This window comes from Chlamydotis macqueenii, chromosome 3 (genome assembly GCF_036417535.1).
Source record: "Chlamydotis macqueenii isolate bChlMac1 chromosome 3, bChlMac1.mat, whole genome shotgun sequence".
Lineage (NCBI taxonomy): Eukaryota > Metazoa > Chordata > Aves > Otidiformes > Otididae > Chlamydotis > Chlamydotis macqueenii.
In genome coordinates, this window is record NC_141558.1 from 35,665,320 (window position 1) to 35,682,967 (window position 17,648).

At 40.2% G+C, this 17,648-nt stretch overlaps 1 protein-coding gene across 1 annotated transcript; it reads right to left on the reverse strand.

Annotated features, from left to right (window-relative positions):
* Positions 1-288: 288 nt before the first annotated feature.
* LOC147601219 (uncharacterized) lies at positions 289-8,554 on the reverse strand. The gene is made up of 6 exons (XM_086744536.1): positions 8,421-8,554; positions 7,066-7,155; positions 5,065-5,135; positions 4,153-4,316; positions 2,137-2,247; positions 289-514 (listed from the first exon to the last, which is right to left on the reverse strand). Exons 1-6 carry the CDS (start codon positions 8,543-8,545, stop codon positions 419-421), a joined length of 657 nt encoding a protein of 218 aa, XP_086600662.1. The 5' UTR covers positions 8,546-8,554; the 3' UTR covers positions 289-418.
* Positions 8,555-17,648: the final 9,094 nt, after the last annotated feature.

A 17,648-nucleotide genomic window follows, 5' to 3' on the forward strand; every position in this document is an offset into this window, starting at 1 on the left:
TCAGAGATATTTCAGTTTCCGATGGCCTTTATTTAGCTCTGTCTCCTAAAATTAAGGTTATGATTAATTCTGAAAGTACAGTTCTTAACTGTTCAGTTTCTTCCTCTGCCCCCTGTAAAAGGGCAAGGTATTTGACATGCAAAGCCTTGGGTACTCCTAGATGAAACTTGGCTATATTTAAACCTTTCCTCCCAGATTTGGAAGGAAATTAATCCCTGTCCCAAGTCATGATAGACTGAACATGCAGTGTGTGTTTACTTCTAATGAAATGGATTGTTCCACATAAAACATGCTTAGGAATGTTTTATTTCATCATAGGAAAAATATACATGAGTTTTATCCTGGTGTCTGTTTGCTCAAGTGTAAAAAGGAAATACATTGTCTGGGTGTACAGTACATGTACAAACGCTGAAGTACTTCAGTCATGAGGATAGATTTTTTTCAACCATGGCTGCATAATGTATTTTGATCCATCATATCCACTGAAATAGGCTTTCATATCAGGGTGATGTACCTGAGAAAATAATATTTCACGTTGAATAGGCACCAGAGTTAGCAATAAATACAAACTAATACTTAGAAGAATCATTAAAGTTATTACAGTTAACATTTTGAAAACTCCTGAGCAGTTTTTAAATACATAATGTACAAAGAGATACTTTCAGTGTGATTTTTCCATGTGCCTTAACCTAATTCATGTCATCAGAACAGTGGCTTTCTCAAATTGTCAAAGTACTCTACAAATGCTGAACGTATCTCATGGGATAGTACATGCTAGATCTACACCAGCACTGATGTTTTAATATATGCACTGTTTCTTATTAAAGTAGTTGCCACTCATTTGTTGCTGGTAGAGCTATTTTTTTTTCAGCTGGATCAGTTACCTAATCCAATTAGGCAGCAGGAGCAGTAAAGAAGCACTTAGGGAAGTGGTGAAGACACAAGTTGATGGCCTTAAGTACCACAATGTCCAAGCTGAAAATGCAAATCCACAAAGGGCAATCCAAGTTATGTGCCTCATCATGATGCGGAAAGCCTAAGTGAGCGGGTTAGAACTGCCAACTGGGAAAGGGTCAGGACAAGTCTAAGCATGTTCTCATTAGTGTCAACTCTTCAGGAAGGTACTCTGCCTATTAGGCTGTAGGAAAGGCTGAGCGAGGGCAATCCACAGACCTTCTTCTGAACTTGAGGCATGACTGACCAGTTGTAATGACTCTCAGCTACACAACTTTCAAATACCAGATTTTTGTGAGCTTGTTAACCATCAGTTCCCCTGATAATCTGTGGGGAGAATTAGCAGGTTAATAAAGCAATCTGGTATCTTAAAAGGGTAGTTTACACAAAGTAAATGTATCTATTTCTCCCCATGGACTAAAAAGGTAACCGAAGGTACCCAGCTGACTGACTGTAATGACCAAGCATCTCCTGTCAAGATGAATGGTTCAGCTACTTGCTGTTATTTTAAATACAGATACTGCCCCTATCCACATTTTAGAAGAAGGCATCCACAATAGCACTGGATCCCTTGCAAAAAGCCATTTGTGTGTGGCATGCATGCCTGAAGGTTGTTTGCTGGATCAGTCTCTGACTAGTTTAAGAATCAAGTGCACCTTGCATAAGCTGGAAATCACAGCTGCCAAGACCGTGATACACAAAACAGAATTTTTGGCTTTCAGAGAGTTTTGCAGTTAAGAAGGGAGACATTATTCAGTCTGGGCAGCAGCTGAGCAGGAGCTGTTTGAAATGCAGATTTTTCAGAGTGGAATTAAGAAACCACTATCCTTTGCTAGAAGCAGTAGAAAGAGATTAAATGACTTGTCCAGCTTTGATAGGTCAGTGAAATCCTAAAAAAAAAAAAGGTCCATGTCTGCAACTGCCTGTACACAACAGAAGTCCAGTTGCTAGAACTTGACTACCAAAACTAGGTAGTTGGATACTCTGAAGTAGGCAGTACCTGGGTTTGGTCATTTATCACCTTCCAAAAACACATACTTGAAAGCACAGCAGTAATTTGTTTGTCTGTTTTCTCTATTACTTTTCACTAACTTTGCAAAATAGATAGTATCTATTAAGTGAAAGGTCAGCCAACTTTTAAAAGTACAAACAAGTTGCCACTGAATAAAAAATAAATACTACCTCTAATCCCATAATAATTGTTATCTCTTCCTCAGGAATGTAAGCTGTAGATTTGCCAAATCCATTTGCTTTGTTAATTAGAATTCGATAGTGAGGAGTATATTTCAGGTCCTGTAAAAACAGAAGGAAAATAAACAGCCTCAAGGGGAGATGACTGAAGACTGCACTACATAATCAGTTAACTGTCACTAGGCTCACAGAACCTGAACCCACTCAATATATACATACAGCAAGTACATTTTTATGATCTTACCAATGTCAGTTTGGAAAGTTAATATAAAGCAATCAAACCAGTAATACATGAAGTTCTTGGCATACCTAAAATATTTCTTAAGAGTCAAGAGTTTAATTAACCTTTCCTCCCATAGATCTTGCAAGAAACATGGCTTAGAATATCCCTGCTTTTTGTATATAGGTCCCATAACAATTTATTAGTCACCCTTCTTCCTTCACAAGTGGCAACAGAGAACACCAGAGAGAAAGAGACAAATTCAGAACTTAATATCACCTCTGACAATCTTGGTCCCGATCCTGGACAGAGCTAAGGCAGCTTCTATGTATATATAAAAAACTTCCAGTCAAGAAAGGAAGAGTGTGGCTTACTATTATTTTTACAGTGCCTATGAAAACAAATCATGGGCCAGGGTCCCACCACGCTCGCTACTACCTGTAAACATTCCTGCCCAAAGTAACCCACAATCTAAATACAAAAAACCAATGGATGAATACAAACAGATAACTGGAGTTTATGAAGCAGTTAGTATCCATCAATGCGACAGGAAGCGGCCTCTGCTCAGCCATGTAGTAAAGAACACAAAGTCAGAGAAAGGCAAGGAAAGGTTGGGCTGAAAGCCTGGCTTATGTTTAGAGGGGACTTGCAAGGACCAAGCTTAGTAGTTGCCTCATAAAGGTGAGGAGACATTTTGCATAGCTGATGCATGTAATTGGAAAAAGCAAAGGCAAGTTAAAAAAAAAAGCCCAAAAGACACACACTTAAACCACATGTCATCACTATTGAAATTAAAACAATACAGACAAGGTCACTGGGAGAACAGAACAATATAAGGTACATAAAAAGAATCAGAACACCTGATGGGAAATTCATGGGTGTTCAGTTGAGGACAACAATACTGACAGGAGAAAAGGAGAGGAGAAAAGAAAGCAAGGATGCAGGTGTTTTAGAAGCCAAAGAAGAGTAACAGGTGGATAAAATTACAGTGGGGAAGGAACAAAATGCACAAAACAGGACTGAATGTCTGCTCCCAGCTGGACATGAATTCTCTGCTACAGGCAGAATTTCTCATTTTTTCTCATTTTCAGTCCTATTTGACTTAATGATCAGTGCCTTCCTGCCACTTAAGCAGCATGCCAGCAGCCAACCCACAGAGTATGCAGCACTGCATTACCAGACCAGCAGTGTCAACAAAGATTTAGCATCTGATTTTCAAATACAACAAGGACTTAGGCCAGAGAATTTCAAAATCTTCAAGAATTCTAACAAAAACACGTTGTTAAACAGATTTACATTCCAAGTGTCCAGATCCCCCAAAACATTGCTTTCTAACTGAAACTGATTAAACACAAAGGAGTACTTGCATTTCTTAGGTGCAATTAAGATGTTATCCATTATACCTACACTGGAAGATGAGATAAAAGATTTAACAGCCTCTCAACTTCAGTAACACACCATGAGAAATTCGTTCAAACATTATAGGTTGACACTTCTACTTTAAATACAACACTACTATTAAAAGTGAGTGTTTTGAATTTGAGACGTGTCCGGTACAACCCTGACCGGCAAAGCTTAACCAATCAGTGGTGCAAAAGCAAAGCTCTGCTGGGATAACAGTGCAGAAGAAGCAGAGGTATCGCTCAGCTGCACAGGTGATATGAGAGTCTGAAGTATTTTCCATTGGGTTAGCAGGAAGTCTATCTGTAATTGTGTTTCTGAGGATTTTTTTAACCTGAGTTATTCTGTGTATATATTAATAAAGAAAGAGATTAATACATTCAAACCTGTTTCGCTGGAGGATATTTGTGTTGCAGCCATTCTTCTGGAGCTTGAGCTTTTACATCCCATCCAACAATGACTCCTGAATAGCCAAATCTTTTGTGAACTATTACCTGTCCCACACTGAACTGAATATATTCAGGCTTTGGACTGCGAACATGAGTTGATTCTAATGTAACAAAGAAAGAAACTTAGCAAGAATAATTCTCCAGACATTCTCCTGACTTACCAGAAGAGAAGTGATAGTTAGATTAACAGGCAAAGTAAACAAGTGAACAGGTACTGCGTTTTTTTCTCCCTAGATTTTTACTATGGTATTTGACAAAGCAGCATCCACCAAGGAACAGATTTTTTCTAATTGTATGCCTTAGATATTACACAGGGGTCTTAACAGAGTTTTGGAAAGCATACACACATGTACATAGAGACAATTACTTAAGCCTCACATACAATATTTTGCAGTGCTTACATATGCTAACTCATTTTGCCATTAGTTTTTTCCAGTTTAGGTCACAGAATTCTTCTATTCAATCTGACTGTGGGGAACTTCTTTCCAGAAGCAGACTGATCAACTGGTTCTTTTCCCTTTTATGAAGTTGATCTATATTAGTTTATTTGAATCAAGTGAAAACTACCCCACTGTTTCACACATGATACAAAATAGGCACATTCAGAGCTATGCAATAAAACAGACAGATACATATAGCATATCATATTGATACTGTTGCACAATGCAGGGTGAAAAGGCCTTGGATTTTGCATTTTCTGTTTGCTTACTGAACATTACCAACACTGTTTAGAGAGAAGGAAAAAAAAAATAATATCATTTACAAAGGAAACATAGAAATCCACTATAGAAGACTTTATAGAAGACAATATATGAGCAAAATCCAAAAGGATTGCAAAGACTCCAATACCTGCAAAATAAGAATGGATTTCCACTCCATTGTTGACAATTTTAGGGTTTTCTTCTCCAGAGTACCAATTCCTAAAATGTAAAATTAATAATCCAACATTCAAACAAGTTCTTTAGAAACTGAGTTTTAGGACAATCTGCCTTCTGATTATTACTATCTTTGTCTGAGTAGAGGGATACTGCATTTGTCTGAGTAGAGGGATACTGCAAAGCCTTTGATACAAAATTTTTCACGATTTGAAGCCCAAACAGAATGAGAGTTTTACATTAAAACTGCTTTTAAGGAATACAAAAGACAAAGAAATTTATTCCAACAGGAGAAAAGAGTAGGAATCTAATTTCTTTGGATATGTAATTCTACAGCTGCATAAGAATTTTCATATCAGAGGAAACTCATTTATTTTCTATAGGTTAGCAAGTATGATTTTGATCTCTGAGTGATTCTTCAGTATCTTTTGTAAATTCTATTGTGAAATCTTTAAAGATTGGTTAATGTTGGTATGGACAAGGTGTCTGGCAATGAGTCCCACCTTAAAGCTACAATAAGTATAACTTCTCCTTCTGCACCTGGCTGAATTTCACATGAATTTAAAGGGTGTGGGCTAGGGGAGGGACATGTTTAAAAAGAGGAAATGGCTGATGGTTTTCATTGCCATTGTGAAAAACAGAAAGTGTAAAGAAACAATGAGCAAGCTCAACATTTAGTGGGAGGGAGCTTTCAAATATTCCTTCTGCTGGCAATGTAACAGAAGCAGTCTATGAACAAATGTATTTGGGTCAACGTTCTCCATCCATACCAGTCAGCAACCTGTTGGTGCCAAAGAACTACAGGTTGCCCTAGTCTCCTTCCTCTTTTATGCTGTTCACCACCTTCCCTCTTTCAGTTTTACACCCTTCACCCTGCCTGGAAGAAAGCAAGAGCAGGCTCCACAACTGTGCAAACAATAATTTTTTTTTAAAAGTCTTGGTTTAGCTCATATCTGTAGGAAAACTTAAGGCTGACAAATACCTTTTAACAGGAACAGGAACGGGCAAATATCCTGACTTGTCAGACTGCATTGTTGAAAACAGCAGGTAATAGAGTAGGTTTGGAAGGTCTCAAATGTCAACATATTTTTAGGACATAAATTCTTTAAAAATATAAGATATTCAGAAGAAACAAGCAGCTCCAAAGAACCATTTGGTCTTTGAAGGCTTTATCTTTAGATACGCCTGGAGCTTTCCACAAAGTTGCAAAGCAATTTACAGCGAACCTAAGAAAAGCACAGTTTCTGTTTCCATCCATATACTGTTCCCCTAGGCTTTCCTGGGGGCAAAAGTAAGTCTGAATCTTCTACAGTTTAGAAGACTTGACATCCTTGATTACTGTACATGGATCAATAATAAAGGATCTTTGAAAGTCCAGACAAGGTAAAACCTTTGGAGTATTTCTACTATACACGAATTAAATCTCACAAACAAACCTTTTAACTTCCCCAAATATGTCCAAGTGACAGTCTTCTTAAATTAAAACGGCATATATATAAAGGGACATATTCTTACTTTTTCTAGACCAACTGATTGTCACGTGCCAAATCACCAAGTTTTCCCTTCTTCCTATACCCACAGATTTCCCATCTCCATTTTCTAGTTCCATTTCAAGTCCTCCTGAACTACCATATGCAGCATGAGATGCCCATCCCGTGTTGCAGGATCTGATCCTTACAATCATTAATATGGTTAATCCTCCTGACTTCACAATCAGGTAAATTTAAAGTAGAGGATAACATGTATAGAATTACTGCCATGATTTATATTTAGTTTCGCATGAAGTTCAAATTGCACATTTGTGTAGAATATAGGCAAAAGGTTTTCTTAAAACTGGTGGACAGTCCCGAATCAGTATCGGAGAAAATAAGAGGCATTTCCCCTTTTTTACTTATCTCACCCCTACAGGTACCTTCCTGTTAAGAGACCATGTCTGAAACTTATTCTTAAGTGTAGACAGTATGTAACGTCCTACCTTGTCTTTGATAGCCACAGCTTTAAACGATCTGCCCAGGCATCCAGACTCAAGTAAGATTTTGTAAAGCTGCTCCAAGAGGCAATTATCCTTTAGCAGTAAAAATGATCATCACATTGTTTTAAAAACCTTCTCCAGTATTTTTACATATTTTTAAATATTTAAACTTCAAGGCTTTGATTTTGTAGCAAACAGGAAAAAAAAAGTCAGTGTCTAGGAACAAGTTCTCCTCAAGATTAACATCAAGATTGTAAATGAATATTCTTTCAATTATCACTTGTACCAGTAAACTATATGTAAATTTTGGAAAATGACATTTTTCATGACAAGATTGCTTGCTTTCTGTACTCAGACCATAGGAATTGCTAAATCGCATAGATTCTGAAGTTTCAACTGTTACTTGAGAACAGTGAGTATGAGACATTTCATAAAGGGTGCATGTAATCAAAAGACTGCTAAAAAAAATAGCCTAGAAGTTTTTGCATAAATCTAAATGGTTAGTAGTTGACTTACGCCATGAAAACTGAAAATTGTTTAAATCTGGATCTTTACGCACAGAGCCAGACTTATTTTTTTTTTCATCAGGCCAATCTTTCACTCTCGTTAATTCACATATTTGAGTTCTACAGATGAACCACACAACCAACGCCCTACACAGGCTGCCCTGTTAAAACTGCATCACAGAAGTCTCTCTTCACATGGTTCCTCTTCAAGATACCAGCATTTGCCAATGGGTACCACTATCAAAAATTTGTACGTGATGTAGTACTCTCCACTCTGCATTTGGAGACAGATGCGTGCGACCCGGTCAATACATAACTTCCTAATTCATATACAAAATGGCTCTACTTAATTCTATCATTATTAATGACTCCCTTAAGTAATTTACTACGAAGGAATTTTTGCTGGTTAAGACTTTGTACTGAGTCATACTATGCAAGAAAAGCTATTTTAACAATAAGTGTGAAAAGGCAATGGAAAGTTAGAAATAGCCTTACTAATCAAACACTTAATTTCCCCCTTTTTAAAGGGACGTAACCCATAGTAACATATATTGGAATGTCCAAAAGCAGAATGAGATTAAGGCACAGTCATGCACTCAGGCAGATTATACACAAATTTTCATGTGAAGAAAACAACAGTTGTTATTCAAATTTTGAAGGACATCTTTAAACCACTAAATACAGTCACATTAAGCCACAAAAATGTCTGAGGTATGATTTGAATGTTGTTTTTGTGTCGGAATGGCCAGTGTGTTCCACCCACACTCCAGCTTCCCAGGACAAAGTGTCATTGGGGATGAGAAAGAGAACTCTCTTATAAATAAATACAGTAGGGAAGGAGAGACTTACAACCTTTCTGTTCTTTGGATGCGCTGAGTAGAGTCCGTTCCGTACCACTGGGATATGAAATATTGTGCAGGAAACGCAGACAGCAGCACACAAATCTGCAGAGCTGCAGCTGCATTGATGTGAGGCATTCCAACAGGAAGTTTCTTCAAAGACACTTCCCTGCTCTCTAATCTGAAATGAGAAAGGAAAGACAAAAAAATGTGGCTGTCAGCTTTGCTAGCTGTGTAGTACTTAAAAGTTTCCTTCAGATTGTTTTGTTGGTTCACAACATGACATACAATCTGTACACATGCATCTCAGTTACAGCCAGAGCACACCTAAATTAGGCCAAACTGCATTAAATTTGAGAGTACTTACAAAAACAAAAGACTAAAGTAGACAGCTTCACAAGACAAAGAAAATGAAAATTTAGTTAAGAGTTATACAGACATCTCCTTCATCTGGAAACAGAAAAAAAAAAAAGAAGAGAAAAGGAACTAGGAAGTCGTATGGTTGTCCAATTTGCAACAAAAAGCTGCTTTCCATAAGCAAAATTCATTGTGCTGCTTTACCATCCAATTAAGTCTATTAAACGTCTGACACATCAAATCAATGGCGTCAAGAAAAATCTATTTAGATGCAGTGATTATTGCGCATACAACAGAACAAGAGATTTTTCGTTCAGATTGAAGGCATGCACAGCATCACACCAAGATGATATCAATGTGTGCCATCATCCCATCACTAGACTGAAAAAGGACTTGACAATTCGACAATTTCACCATTCATTCCACAGGCACCTGCCACACCTTACCAACACATTAAGACTGGCAGACTCTTCAAACCGAGATATTCACCTTCAGTGAGGAGCACATTTACTGCCTTTTTACATCAGTGTGGATTTTTCAAATCAGAGCAGGACTTGCTGAAATTACAGATTTGCATCTTCTACACAAGCATTCTCAGAGCGCAGAGGTTTACCACAGCCTTCAAAGAGCCATCTACACCCACTCCCCATTCCGTCTCATTCGTCCCCAGCGGTGGCTGTTGCAGCTACTGCTCTCCAGTAGAGCACAAGTAAATGGTGTCAGTTGTTTCTGAGCTGCCTCCAGCTCGTGCCATCCTAACTGATGTCATTTACACAATAATTTGGGTTACTGTAGTATATCCAGGACACGTGTATGTGGAAAGTTAGATTTATGAAAACTGCCTAGCAAAGGCAGTAGAGATCACAAAGTAATGCCGAAGGAGGCCCAAAGAACATCTGTAAGGAGTGCGGAAACATCTGCACATGTGATGAACGGTTACCAGAAAGGGTATTTCTCACTTCTGCATTACCTGCTGGAGAGCCACACAGCAAAGAAAAAAACACCTCCTAATTTTAGACGTGATCAGCAGTCGCACATCTGGAGTACTTGTTTACCCGTGTGTAGCGGGGCAGGGGGAGGGAGAGTCGGGTGTCCCTGCCACAGCGTGTTCATCAGCACCTGCTGGGCCGGCTGGCGGGACGGGACGGGACGGGACGGGACGGGACGGGACGGGACGGGACGGGACGGGACCCCACGGCGCGTACCCGACAGGGCCGCGCAACTGCCGCCCCTGCCGCTCCTCCTCCCCTTTCCAAAAGCAGCTGTTTAAGCGGCTGGATCCGCCAGAGAGAAAGGCTGCGGTAACAGATGGAGAGACAGTCTGGACCAAAGCTGGAACCCCGCGAAATCGAAATACTTTTGCGCATGTTCTGAAACCTGCAAACCTTATCAGAAGCGAGCTCTACGCCTCCACCGAGCCCGGGGCCGACCCGCCGTACCCCCGGCCCGCCAGCGCCCACCGCAGCCGGGGGAGCCGCTGCTCCTGCCACGAAGCCGACCGGCGGGCAGGTGAGGTGGCGGGGCGGGCTGTCCGCGCCCTCCTCCCCCGGCCCTCGCCTCGGCGGCGGAGAGGAGCCCGCCCGGCGGCGGCAGGTGCCGGTGCCGGTGCCTCCCCGCGACCTTCCCTCCCTTCCCTCCCGGCCTCCCGCACAGCCGCCGGCGCCCGCAGCCCCTCACCCGGCGGCGTCAGCAGCTCCGGGTCCGGGTCCGCCCGGCTCTGCTGGGCGGGGCGGGGCGGGGCGGGGCGGGGTGGGAGGTGCCGGCAGGTAGCGGCCGTTAGCGGCCGTTGAGGGCCGGCGGACATCTTGTGCGGCGGAGTGGAGCGGCGGCACCGGGCGGCTCTCGGCTGCCCGCCTTCCCCGGCAGAATCCTGTTAACGCCTCCAGTGAACCCAGAGCGGTGATCGCTGCGCCCGGGTCAGGTTTTTGAGGCCGGGGCGGGGGTCGGGGGAGCGGAATTTATCCCCCTGCTCCCAAGCTGGCAGTCGTCTTTTCCCCTGGCACGAAAAAGCTCCCGGGGTGCATCGGGTCAGGATTTCTCGTTCTCTAAAACACAACAAACAAACGCCTCAGTGGACTTAACACCTTTACCCTCTTTAAGGAGATCATAAAGAAAGAAAGAAAAAGTTTTCATTTATTGTTGCAGGATAATTTTAAATAAATTATATTTGAAACTCCCTTATTTACTTTTTTTTTTGGTGAGGGTAGACAAGCACCTTTAACCTGCTGTGCACAGAAGTCAGGAGGAAGTTCTCTCATGAAGTTCAGGCAAAAGGCATCGTATTTTAACACAGACTTTTAACCCAGCCTCCCCGTGTGCCTCTAACCACCCTGTCGGTATTTTGGAGAGCACTTGCTGGCAATCCCTGGGCCTGGTTTTGTCACGGATGGATGAAGGCATAGCTGAAACAAAAGTTTCCTGCATGGTTTCGATAGTGCCCGTGTCAGCCGAGCCTCTCTCCAGGCCTGTGGCTGCTGAGCCACTGCATGGGGGGGGACAAAGCCTGCCAAATTTGTGGATGACACCCTAATCAGAAAAGGATAGACTCAAACTGCAAATGACCCAGAGAGATTAGAGCAACAGGAACATTACAGACAGCAGGCAAAATTCAGCGGTAGCAAACGTTGAGGCTTACCAAGGGAGAGGAAATGTTCTAGCTGTCTAGCTCGCTTACTGAGCACATCTCTGTAAAGGGCAGTACCATGAAAAAAAAGGTAAAATGTTATCGAGCCGTACCTAGTTTCGTAATGTACTTTTCATTGTTTCTTCAGTAACATATCCATAGTTACACTTTTCAAATGAAAAACCTCAGAAAGTACTGTTTCCTGTAGGCACATGCTAAAAAATGGTCTCAGAAATAATTTGGAAAAAAGCAGGAACTGCACTGTGTGCTGATACAGACTGAAACACCTCCTGCTGTGTTGGTCAGAGCAGGAGTGGTGTTAGCTTTTAAATAGAGCCTGTTGTTGGCTTTGACTTGTTGCTTGGGCTGAACGGAATTGCTTTGGGCAGTGGTTTTGAGCCCAGGCCCCATGAATGACAATTAAGAGAAACAAGCATTATATCGGGAGTCTTACAGGCAGCATCCCGAGGCATGTAGTCAAACAAGGATAATCCATTTTTCTGGTGCATAAAGTGCTTTAAATTCCTGTGCCTTGGCTAGACAGGAAGCTAAAGAAAAAAAAAAAAAAGCATCAGGATTTGGCACTGCTGCTTTCCCTTCTCCATTGGTTGTGTTGCCACAAGGAGCGTTTACAATCCTTTTGCACGTCTCTGGTTCATGTTAGAGTTCTCTGCAGTCATCTGGGCAAAAGGGTCTGTCCAGCAGGGAAGGAACAAGGCTTCCACTATAACTGTATTACACTATATATCTGCTTATACGCTTTTTCCTTTAAGGAACAGACACATCTCCCCATGTAATAGGCTGAATTATGTTTCATTGGTTTTTGCTGAAAAAAACCCCAGCTGTGCCTTGATAAGATCAGAGGTGTGTCAGGTGGCTGGAAAGCCATCTAAATCCACACACTTTTTTTTGCGAATGATACATGGAGTGGTGAAGAGGTGCTGAACTAGGTTTTTTTCTCTCTCAGTATCAAGTCTTTACCTGTTCTTGGCAATGGTATGATTTCAAGTTAAGATCACTAAAGTAAACTTTTTTATTGTCCTGGACTAAATACGAACCTTTTAAAAAAATAGAAAACATTTTGTTCCTTTTTTTTTTCTTTCCCCTAGCATGGGAACAAAACAGATCCTGTACTGTTGTAAAGATCAGATGCTGCTTTGCAGAGTTCTTGTACACAGAAAGTAGAAAGACAGAGGAAAACAAATCGAGAATGATTTGCTATAATAGAAGCCAATCAAGTAAATGACGGATGTTTTTCAAGCCCAAGGTTTTCACTATCACGATGTCCATGAAAAACTTTGAAGTTCTGTGTAGCTGAATTTCATGCAAGTGTAACCAGATACATTTGCATATGACAGCACATACCAGCGCTGGACATTTTGTGGTTACTTAAACAGACTCTTCTCTCTCCCAAAATGTAGGCACACACACCACACCCTCTGCAAGGAGAGGAAGGCATCAGTGGTCAGAGCTGCTATAGCTTAAGCAGACTCAAAATGAGCTCTTGGTTTTCCATGGAAGACCACAAAAGTGGGGCTGTAAGGGCCTTAAAAGTGAGGGCAGCTTCAGCCTGACAAAGCAGACCATGTCAGGGCTATAAGAAACGATTACAAAAATGATTGCACCCTATTACCTAACTGACATTTTGGCTCCCAAACGGAGTCCTGCACTTGGATGGGACCAGCTGCAACACTGCTGTACTATCATCTCTTTAAGGAAGTAAAATTCCTTAAATACTTTTAGTTGCTAAAAGTTTTGATTTATTAGAATACTAAAAGGGGGGAGGGAATTTGAAAAATTTTCCTGAGATGTAAAGGCAACCTCAGACGAAATGCTCAGAAAGCAGATGGGTTTTGGATGTTTCAAACAGCTGGGGGGAGAAGGACACATGTCAAAAGCCACAGTCCATCTGAGGTGCTTTGATTTGGGGGAAGATCCCAGGTTTACGAAGCTGTTTCTGAAATACTTGCATAAATTTTTTTTTGCATGTGTAAAATTCCCATGGTTTCCACCATTCCTTTTCTCCTTGCAGAAGCAAGAATTTCCAGATGTACAAAAGAACCTAATTTCTCTTACTTGACAAGACAGGCATATTTTCAGAGCTATGAAACAACAGCAACTACCAAGCTGTAGAAAACTAGGAAAACTGTTTTCTGTTCTGTAAAAATTCAAAACAGCCTCTTTCATGAAGACAGAGTTCTCTGTAAACCCGACAGAATCAAATCACATGCACAGAAGGAAACTGGAATTATCAACAGGTTCGTGAAACCTCGGTAGGGGAAGTGTTACTCAGCAAACTGCAATTCTGCCACAAGTCTTCCCTGACGATAACAGTCCTCTAAGGAGGAGAGCACAGGCTTAACAGGGAGTCAAGGGCACCAAGACAAGTGCAAAATGAAGGTCCAAAGCTCACAAGAAGTTTTATAAAAATGTAAGTTTTGTAAAAATGCTAGAGACAATGCTACACAGACTGAAGCATTTTCTTGGAACATTCCCAAAGCCAGAGGAAAATTACAACTTTATAAACTAGCATGTCAGAAAAAAAAATATTTGTCCATAAGACACTTTCAGATTATCTGCGTTTAAGACAAAACCTCTATGAATTTTCTAATAATTTTCCTAAATAACCTCTCATTTCCCTTATAACTTCATCTATCAGAAGAGTTTACTATTAACATACATTTTACAACCTCAAACCCTTTACAAGCATTAAAGAGAATAAAGTTTGGGTACTAGATTTTTAATCCTTCCCAACGTACATGTGCATTAGGATTAACCGATGTCAGAGACAGCAATAGTACAGAGTGCACATGCACCCAGCTCTTCATGTTGAGATTCCAGTGGGGTAAAAATATGCACTGTACTGAAAGTTGCTGGCATAATAATTAAAGAGTTTGAGTGTTTTAAGTAATTTTGTTCGGTAAATGTCCTCAACATAAAACCTTGGTGAATAGGAAGTTTGTGATAGCTGTATTCCCTTTCTTAGCAGTTCATGGAAGCTTACACCATGCTCCTTAATAATAAAGAGAATTCAAATTTTGAATTAAGAGTGCTCGAATAGAAGAAAAATAACCCCACCAGATTTCTCTAATGTACAATGCAAATAAAGTCATTCTTTCTAAAGTTTTAGTCATATTCTAACTAGCTTTGCATTTTAAGTTAGTCTTTATTATTTTGAATATCCTTGCTCAAAGTCCAATTCAGAGACCTGGGACAAATCACAAATTAAGAGAAAAGGCTGTCTGGCCCTTGAATACTGACATTTAGTTTGAACTCAGTATCTTCAGGAACATGCCTCTGCAGAAATTTGATGTTGAATGAATTGATTACCTGCCTCTGCTTTTATTTCCTCTTTGTCTCTTTTTTTTCCCCCCGATGTACCTACAAGCTAAAGTAAAATGAGAGGCAGATAGGGCCAAGTTTAGGTAAAACCTCCCCATTTCTGAGACAAGAAAAGGAAGTACAAAGGATATTTGTGTGGCTGCTACCAGATCAGAAATAGCATTCCAGAATTGTCTACCCGGTCGGTCCTCCCTTCAGTGCACACACAGATTTCAAAGTATGAGAGAGGATTTCGTAAGTCCTCACTATGCTCCTGTGAAATAAGAAATTACGTCTGTTGTAAAGATATCTTACACATGAGATTTCTCTGAGCTAGAAAAACAACCTGACAGTTTGGGCTTTGAGTTTCCTGTCCACATCAAGTAAAACCCACAAAAATTATATTTTGCATGCCAGTTTTGTGTACAGTAACTCAATTATATGCTATTGAAATTTCTTCTTGCTGGTTTTAGTTCTCTGGCACTTGCTTGGTTTTCACAAGTGCTTCAAATAGAGACATTGATTAGTTTTTAAAGGCATTACACTTTGCTCATTTGTTTTGGGGAAAAATGACAAACACACTATGGCAAAGCTCATATCGATTGCAAGAGCAGGAAAGAACAGAGGTTTGGGTACAATAACTTTTCCCTTTGAAAACAAAATGGTCAGCTTCAATGATCACACAATTTCCTTCATTTAACAAGTATTATGATCTAACAGGAGTAAATAGTATTAACAAGGTAATGAAGCATTAGTACAGGCACTGTCAGCATCTAACTGTCAGTTACCAACATTTCACATCATCTGTTAATCGTAAGTGAAGTCTTAATTCCTACACAAAGTAAAATAACCACGGGAGGTTTTGCAAAGACACCTGTCACACGAGTGAGGAGAGAGAACTGGGATATGATGGTATTTTAAGGATTCTGTACGAAGTTATGCAGAAAAAGATCTTTTCAAAACAAAAAGTTAACTGCTTAAGACTGTTCACAGCAACAAAACTAAAACCCTGGACATGGAGTGGCTTCTTTTTGGAAGAGCAAACTACTATTATGATAATACTGCAATACTGAAGATGCACATACAATAGAACTACAACCTCCAGTACTGAACAGAAACACAGAAGGAAGGATGCTGCGTTTCCAGTACTCTAAAACAATTTCTCTCCAAGCAGAACATGTCAATTACTGAAACTCACACAGATAGTTGAGACAAGAGAGATCTTTCCTCATATGCTAAAACAAGTCTGGTTTTTGCCAGACTCTGTGGTGGACATGTCTGGAACAGGGAACTCTACTCATTCTGCCATGACCATTCCTCAGTCGCAATGCTCAGCAGCACACACACCTGCATCTGTGAGGCGAGTAAGGGTTTCATCTGTCACTTCCTTGTGATTTCAGGTAAGGCACACATGAAGGAAAACACAATCTAATAGAGCAGATAACAGGTGAAATTAAACAGAATCCATATGGTGCACTATTTGAAATGCCCAACTTCTTTTATTTTATAGCTGCTGAGCAGAAACATGTAGACATAAACAAACCAACCGCACAGCATTGTGCAAACCCATCCTGTATTGACTTTTCTGTGCATCACCCATTCAGGGCAACTAGACCGGAGACCAGTATCCTACACGCAGGGAGGTGGAGGACCTCTCTGCTTAGTTAGTTTTAGTTTCTTCTAGAGTTGTTGGGAAGCAGAGATTTCCACACAGATTGGATGTAGCTCTGGTACAAAGAGCTGTCACCTGAACATGGATGGCTTCTTGGAGGATGAGGGGTACACCCTGCTGCACAGGCAAGTGAGCCAAGACTGGCAACACAGCGTCTTCAGTGCCAGATGCTAATGCCTTTATATTGCCTCCAGAACTGCGAAAACCCCTACAAACCAGCAAATTTTCATCTCTATCAGAGAGTGCTTCGGTTGTAATTTTGTCTTTTCCCACATAATACACTATACTACCATGTACCGTTAAACCGTATTCCACAAGGAATCAAACAAGCTGATTTTAGGCTGTTTTGAAGAATACAGAAGCAATTGTTCTGTAACACAGTAAATCACTAGATAGAAACACACACTGTTGGACAGCTTAGAAAAACATGTTTTCTATTTATTTAAAAATAAGTTTGTAGTTACTACATTGCAGTGACAGTAATTCTTACACATACATTCTAGTTTGTATAAAAGGATTCAAAGTATTATGCATCAAAACTAACATAGAAAGTGTCCACATAACAGTAAAGAAATTTCCAATCCATATGTACAAAAAGAAAGGGCACTGTTATCCTGGTGAGATACTTCAGGTTATAACATGATAATCCAGATTTCTGGAAGGAAGAAAAAAAAAAAAACAACCTTGATAAAGCTAAAGAATTATAATTTTCAAAACTGTTACTCATTACATACAACAGATTTGTGTTTTACAGAATTCTGTACAAAATAAGCATAATTTTAAATCTGAAAATGTGTCAGTTTCAAAATTAACCTTCCTAGGTAATTTCCTCGAAGTTGAGCTCCAATCTACACGTATTTAAGCATTATGACAGAATTTAATTCACGCAAGATCACTATCCAGTTGTCTGCCACGCTTCTGCAGTTTTAGTATGGTCCAAAAATGTAACTTCTGTACGGTCTCAATGCATTAGCAAGCCAACATACACAGTTGTAAGCACAAAATAGTCCATGTAGATCATACAGGCATGAGTACATGATAGCTACCTGTATTTCTTTCTAGCCCTAATTTGTATGACCTCACTCTTTGTTCTTCCAGGGTAGAAATTCATAGTATTACCTTCCTTCCCTAAAATGTATTGTTTGCATTATTTGAAGTGAATTTCCTGATGTATTTATCTGCATTAAAAAGGATCCAAATGACTACTTGTTTCACTACCTACCCCCTAAAAGCTAAATTTATTCACCTTTATTTTATTGCAGCATATA

Bases quoted from the DNA above. Each gene is read 5' to 3' on its own strand.
- LOC147601219 (XM_086744536.1), bottom strand. From the start codon at position 8,545: ATGCCTCACATCAATGCAGCTGCAGCTCTGCAGATTTGTGTGCTGCTG. The intron at 2,248-4,152 runs GTTTGAATGTAT...CTGTTTTTACAG, and splicing joins AATATCCTCCAGCGAAACAG to GACCTGAAATATACTCCTCA. The intron at 515-2,136 runs GTAGTATTTATT...TTATTTTCTCAG, and splicing joins CAATTATTATGGGATTAGAG to GTACATCACCCTGATATGAA.